General features: G+C 45.6%; 1 protein-coding gene across 1 annotated transcript; it reads left to right on the top strand.

The window, feature by feature from the left end:
- The first annotated feature begins 111 nt into the window (after positions 1–111).
- Positions 112–6,047, top strand: klhl38a (kelch-like family member 38a). The gene is made up of 4 exons (XM_040189549.2): positions 112–1,349; positions 2,364–3,720; positions 3,914–4,019; positions 4,413–6,047. Exons 2-4 carry the CDS (start codon positions 2,365–2,367, stop codon positions 4,700–4,702), a joined length of 1,752 nt encoding a protein of 583 aa, XP_040045483.2. The 5' UTR covers positions 112–1,349; position 2,364; the 3' UTR covers positions 4,703–6,047.
- The last annotated feature ends 832 nt before the right edge of the window (positions 6,048–6,879 follow it).

The raw sequence follows: 6,879 nt of genomic DNA on the forward strand, positions 1-6,879 counted from the left end.
CGAGGCGCGACTGGATGTGAATGGAGCTCCGGGGAGAGAGAGGTGACAAATGAGGGATGATGGAGTCATCGAAGCTGATTAGTGTCCCGTGAAGCGGTCCTTCACCTCACGCACTCGCCTCAAACAACCACTCGGCTTGTTTATTACCAACCGATCTAATTCAGAAGAAAGAAAGACAACAATGCGGCGATGTCTGCGTGCACGAGCACATCCGCTCCTGGAGATTAGATGATGAATATAATCCTTACGTTAAATAAAGCCTGCCGAACTTCCTCAAACAGCAGGTTAATATTAAACTTTCTGCAGCAGCACTACTAAAGGAGGAAGGGGAGACTTTATGCCAGTAATATGAAACAAGCATGAAAAATTGTAACCTTCCTCTGGCGCCTCATTCTGCATTTATAAAATAACTCGTCTTTGTCAGATTATTTGCTTTGCCCCTGAAGGATTCTCTTGTACACACCGTGACCCATAAGCATGAAGCTGTCACTTGGTAACCGGTAACAGAGTATCAGATTTCACTGTGTCCACCCAACCTGCGAGTGCTCGCACGTCATGAAGTCTGACTTGCTGACAGCTCACTTTCTTGCAGCTTTGTCATTTAATCTGACCACATGTAACTCCAGTTCCTTGTCATATGCCGCTAAGCAAATATGACAATATTTCATCTCACTACCTCAGGAGCTGAAGTAAAATGGGGGCTTAAGATAAGGCCCTTATGCTGCTGGTTCTCGTTACACTTGCTATGAAGGAAGAAGTAACAGTAGTCATCTCCAGTTGTGCATGAACTAATGCAGAGAAACAACAACACATCTTGATGAAAACTAAGGCCAGTTCTTACAGCTGTTTCTCCTGATCAAGTTTGCCCATCAGCACTGCACTATATTTACCTTCATCCTATGTTACACAAATGAGGGAGGGGGGAAGGCTTAAGCAGCATCTGAAGATGGACAAGGGTATCTCTGGGACACTTTGATTAAACACCTGCTTGGGTGGGCTGGATGGCTGAGTCAGGACCCCCCCTCCTCCCGGTTATTGTAAACTCCCTCCACTGGATTCTAGCAGGGTTGTTATTCCAGCAGCTGGGTACCGGACAACTCTGTGTCACATGAGAGGGGTGGCTCCAGTCACGGTGGCCCCGGGGGCTATTCTTAGCTGGAGGAATGTACACAGTGGCCTCATGGCGAGCTCCACAGCACCTAACTGGAAAGCCTTGTCGTTTCTCTGTGTCATGTTCCCTTTTTCTCCCCGACTACGCGATCCACTCTCCCTCTGGATAATGTTTTGGTCCTCTTTTGATTGGGACTGACCAGACATTTTGGATATTATTGGTTGTCTAAGGGCAGGAGGTAAGGATTCACTCAGTCACAGTGTTTCTCTCAAGCTCATCAGTTCAAAGATGATTTTCAAATGTTTCCACTGTATCATTTTTTTACCGAGTTTGATCATGAATGCTTTGGTAGAAGTTCAAGGAATCCAGCACAGCCTATTTACAATAACTGTAACAATCATTACTATATATGTACATTTATAAATGTTTACACCATCCCAAGGGATTACATTTAATTCATACATAAGTGTTAATTTTTTATACAATTCAAAATAAGGAGTTCTTGGTATTACAAGCATTCCAATATCCAGGTAAAATAATTCCAACAGGCTGGGCTCAGTAAGTGGGAGTAAACCAGAAGCTGTCGCTAGGCGTGATTGATGCTTATTGTTGCTAATAGCCTCGTGACATTCCCGGTCTTTAAACAGTAGGCTCATCACAAACCCTCCAACCTGGGAGAGAGCGTAGGGTATGATGGAGGAAAAACATAACTTACAGAAAACAGCGACTGCAATTGAGCAAAAAGATATATTTGGGGAGGATAGGCAGACAAACAGATGGTCTGTTAACACACCTCTGCTAATGTGAGCGTTGATGGGCTGCTTGATAACGGAGATGTGGCCTAATGCTACATGGATGCATCATGATTTTCCAGAGGGGTAAAAATAGCAATCTGTGAGTCACATTAAGGACAGCTGCTCTACAGGGGTTTCAAGAGTTTGAAAGCGGGTTGATAGATGAAATGGTTTGCTGTCACCTGCATTCAAATTCAAGTCAAAGGGCGAAGTTGAAAGACAAATAATAATGCTGTGAGTACTACATTCATTGAAAGCTGACTAGTTAACCTGTCAACCTCTAGGAAGTGTCTGGATCTCCGAAGGGTGAAGATATAACGTCCAATCACTCCACAACATGTTGTTTATCACATTTTGTAATGGTAGTGCTCGCCCATGTTGTTATCAACCATCTCTTTCCAAGGGACAATAGAAATGCAACACTAAGATCATTGATTCTCTCTGTTTCTTCTCCACAGAATGGCCTTAATACCACGGGAGGTTTTCTCTTTCAAAGACACAGAACTTTCCTCCCACCTACTTGTCCAGCTCAATATCCTCCGGCAGGAGCGTATCCTGACGGACGTCCTGCTCTGCACGGAGCACCAGGAGATCCCGTGTCACAGGAACGTCCTGGTGTCCAGCAGCCCATACTTCCGGGCAATGTTCTGCAGCAACTTTCTGGAGAGCAGTCAGGCCCGAGTTAACCTCAAGGGAATCTCTTCAAATGTCCTCGTTGGCATCATGGACTATGTCTACACAGGCTGCATCACTATCACCATGGAGATTGTGCTGCCGCTCATGCAGGCTGCCTCCATGCTTCACTACGGGAATCTCTTTGAGGCCTGTTCTATGTTCCTCCAGGAGCAGCTGAGTCCGGAAAACTGCCTGAGCATGATACGACTCTCTGAGATCCTTCACTGCGAGAGTTTGAGGGAGAGGGCGAAGGAGATGGCTGTCAGGTGTTTCTCCGACGTAGCCGCCACGGAGGACTTCTGTGAGCTGTCTCTTCCAGAGCTCATGTGTTACCTAGAAGATGACCGACTCTGCGCTGAGGAGGAGCAAGTGTTTGAGACCCTCCTGGCGTGGATCCACCACGACCCCTTCTCGCGGCGCGGCGCCATCCACGATCTTTTCAAGAAAGTCCGTCTTCGCTACATCCACCCAACTTACCTCTTCCAGTTCATTGCCAACGACCCGCTGGTGCAGTCCTCCACCCTGTGCACCGAGATCATCGAGTCAGTGCGCCGCCTCATGCTGACAGTCAGCACCAAGTGCAGCCGAGAACTTAAGCCGCTTTGGACCACACCGCGGCGCTACACCTGCAGCGAAACACTGGTGGTTGTAGGAGGACGCAAGAACAATGAACAGACCTCTAGAGAGGCCTTGTTGTATGATGAAAGGACTCATCGCTGGCAGTGGTTGGCCAAGCTCCCTCTGCGCCTCTACAAAGCTGCGTATGTGTGCATTCACAGCATCCTCTATGTGGTCGGCGGGCTCAGCCTCTGCATGACATCGGGCGACAGCTCGGTCAGCGCCACAGTTTACACACTCTCCCTGAAGACCAACCAGTGGCGGACCGCTGAGCCCATGCTGGAGCCGAGATATGCCCACCAAAGTGTGTCCTATCTGCACTTCATTTTTGTGCTGGGAGGCATCGGTGTCGACAAGAAGATCTCTCGGTCTGTTGAGCGATACAACAGCATGTTTAACCAATGGGAGGCCATGGCGGCGATGCCCACAGCGGTGCTGCATCCAGCCGTTGCAGCCAGCGATCAGAGGATCTACGTTTTCGGAGGCGAGGACGCGATGCAGAATCCGGTCAGGCTGATTCAGGTAGAGTCGGACCTCTCGTTTCAGCAGCGTTGAATCGGTACCCTGCATTGTTGCCACACACATTGAGAAGCGGAACTAAATTCGTCGTCGGTGTCGACAGATGGTTGAGAGGCAGCAAGATGAAGGTCCTCACACAAGCAGACAAAATGTTATGCTACCAAACAACGTTTGCCTGTTCGTTGTGTGTCAACAGGTCTATCACATCGCTCGTGACTTGTGGTCCAGTCTAGAAACCAGGACGGTGAAAAACGTATGTGCTCCTGCTGCTGTCATCGAAGACAAGATCTACATCATAGGAGGTGAGCGCAATGAATGGTTGCTCCATCACATCATGAATGTTGGCATTAGCATTTTTACGTTCTGTGTTTTATTAAAGGATTTAAAAGGCGGTGTTTTGTTTTTACGTTTGTTTTACATGTTTTACATGTGTTTTTACATGGAGATTAATTCTTTTTTAGGCAATTATTCAAAACGGTTTGGCACTTTATTAAACAATTCTCAAACAGTACAGTACAGGGCGATGATAATAAAAAGATCACTTTCTCAGTACAACAGTGTAGCTCAGTAATGTTTTCTTAATTATTTTCGGGACACCAGTGGAGCTCCACAGCATAGATGAATATAAAGTAATATAAAGATTTGTTTATTGTCAGAAAAATCTGCAAAAAATTACCAGAAAATCTAATTCCCAGGATACACCAGGAGAATGATTGCCTACGACACCAAAGCCAACAAATTTGTCAAGTGCGAGAACCTGAAGGAGCGGCGGATGCATCACAGCGCCACAGTGATCAACAACAAGCTCTTTGTCACCGGCGGACGGATCCTCAACGGCCACGATGTCATCGAGGACTCCGACTGCTTCGAGTGTTACGACCCCAAGGCGGACGTTTGGACCTCCAAAGGATCGCTACCGTACAAGCTGTTCGACCACGGCTCCCTACCGCTAGTGTGCGTTTCCAACAGACCCAACCCACCCTGACCCCCCACCTCCACATCCAACCTGCCACTTGGGCAAATGTTTCGCTGCATGTTCTTCCCTCTTTGCCATGAGTTGTTGTCATAAAGGACTCAGACTGCTTCGAGTGTTGAGTCCCCAAGACGGACGTTTGGACCTCGAGGTGCATGTTAGGCCAGGCAGACTTTCATGTGAACTCAGCTGATGGGCAGAGGTGTCATTCCTACGGCACTTGGGGTAGAAGTGAAGTTAGGAACCTGTGAGATGACTTCAGCCCGACGTGCTTACACAACAAACAGCTGTCCAGACACATACCTAATCCAAAAAGCTCTGTCCACAGATGGTAACTAAACGTGTTAATCCTTAAATTATTGGATATTTATACGGAGCTGTCACCACCTACCAGCTGCTGATTTCCCTTTAATAATTAAATACATAGGTATAATATGTCTGGTGGCTTGTTAACTGGTAAAAAAACGAAAGTGAATGATCAGACAACCAATATAATTTGCTCTTTAGAGAAAATACATTCCTCTTTGACCCACATGTTTACACCGGAGTGCACTAGCTAACGAGTTGATGAATTGTGACAGAATACAGACAAGCTGCTAATGCAAACAATGTTTTTCTGGTCACGTGTATGTCATAACAAATACAATAAAACAATGTTTTAGATTAGCTAAATCACTGTAATTATATTAGTATTTGTGCCCTTTCACGTCACAGTTAGATAAATAAAATGGCTTCACAGGAACCTCTGTTGATTTGAGGATGCAGTGACCTGCTGAGGCGGCCTGTGCAACAGACAAATGTACACATGTAGCCTGCAGGTGGCTTCTCACAAATATTATTGTGGGATTTGAAATGAACTTTCTATTCATCTGAGAACAAAAACTAATGTACCGGCGGACGATGTAAGACAATGAGACTGTGGAGCTTCTCTACTGTTACTTCTGTCCTGGCTTTGTAACCCTCTGGACCCTCACTGCCGTGCTCCAGCTTCAGCCACTGGTAACAGTTGCCATGGCAACCCTGTTATTACCCTATTTGATCATCTATGGCATCCACGTCATGAAAAACCGATCAAGGGTACTTGAACAATGTACTACTTTTCTTTTTTATGTTTTATTTCCTTATTACTGGACTATATGCTTATAATTTGGATATTGATTTACCTGTCTATAAAGGAACACAGTTGTTTATACCTATTTATGTGGTGATACTGCAGGATAATTTCTAATTTATTACTTTGACTTTCCCTGCACAAGACAGTGAAACAGTTTTCGAACAGTGGTACAAACGTTGTTATTGTTTTACTGAACCATCTTTGAGTGAACTTGTTACAGAATTAAATGGTTTTCAAACTGTTTGCGGCATGACTGAGTCACGTTTACAGACTCATCCTCAAGGGAGCATTGTTGACAAGGAAATGAACCGTACTCGCTGGCTATCAGTTCACACATTTCTTCTCCATTCTTTAGTTAATACCACTTGAAACAAACATAGAGCATCATATTTCATATTTATTAGGAACTGATATTAAAGCTGGTCTGAAACAAAATGCGCTGCTTTCTGCTACGTTATTATGTGCAACCTCTTGACCCATTATGCCTCATCATAAAGAGTGTCGGGACGAGTTTAACATTCAGGCTGAATATCGCGTTACCAGTTTCCCCCCCTGAGAGGTCCACTGTTTGCATGGTTGGGCCTACTTGTATGCAGCCCACAGGTGAAGCAAACCCTCGGGGAAAGAGATGCCGGATCAGATTTCACTTTCATTTTAATCCCTGCCCATTAGTGAGGAAACACAGAAGCTTGCTCAGGACCAGCCATCAAAAGGGACCAGCAGCAGACTCCACATTAGCAAGTCCAGACTGTCACAGCGTTAAATGGCTCCTTGTTATCAGGGCCAATCTGAATGCCCCACAATACTCTTCTCTGTATGTGTTTGTGTGTGGAGGTAAGGCTGGATGCCTAAATTATTATTATTATGAGGACGCAAAAACTATCCAAAGTGATACAACCAGCAGGATGTTGAAACATCCGTAAACTTTACAGTTTAACAGAGACTGTGGCAGTAACATCAGCTGAGTCAGATGTCACATGCTTAGCCAGTTAGCCAGAGCAGCATTTCAGAACACCACCCTGTGAAGCCTTTTATTGAGCCCCTTCCAAATGCACAGCCTATGCAGTCTGTTTAT

Source organism: Gasterosteus aculeatus, chromosome 10 (genome assembly GCF_964276395.1).
Source record: "Gasterosteus aculeatus chromosome 10, fGasAcu3.hap1.1, whole genome shotgun sequence".
NCBI classification, from domain to species: Eukaryota; Metazoa; Chordata; class Actinopteri; order Perciformes; family Gasterosteidae; genus Gasterosteus; species Gasterosteus aculeatus.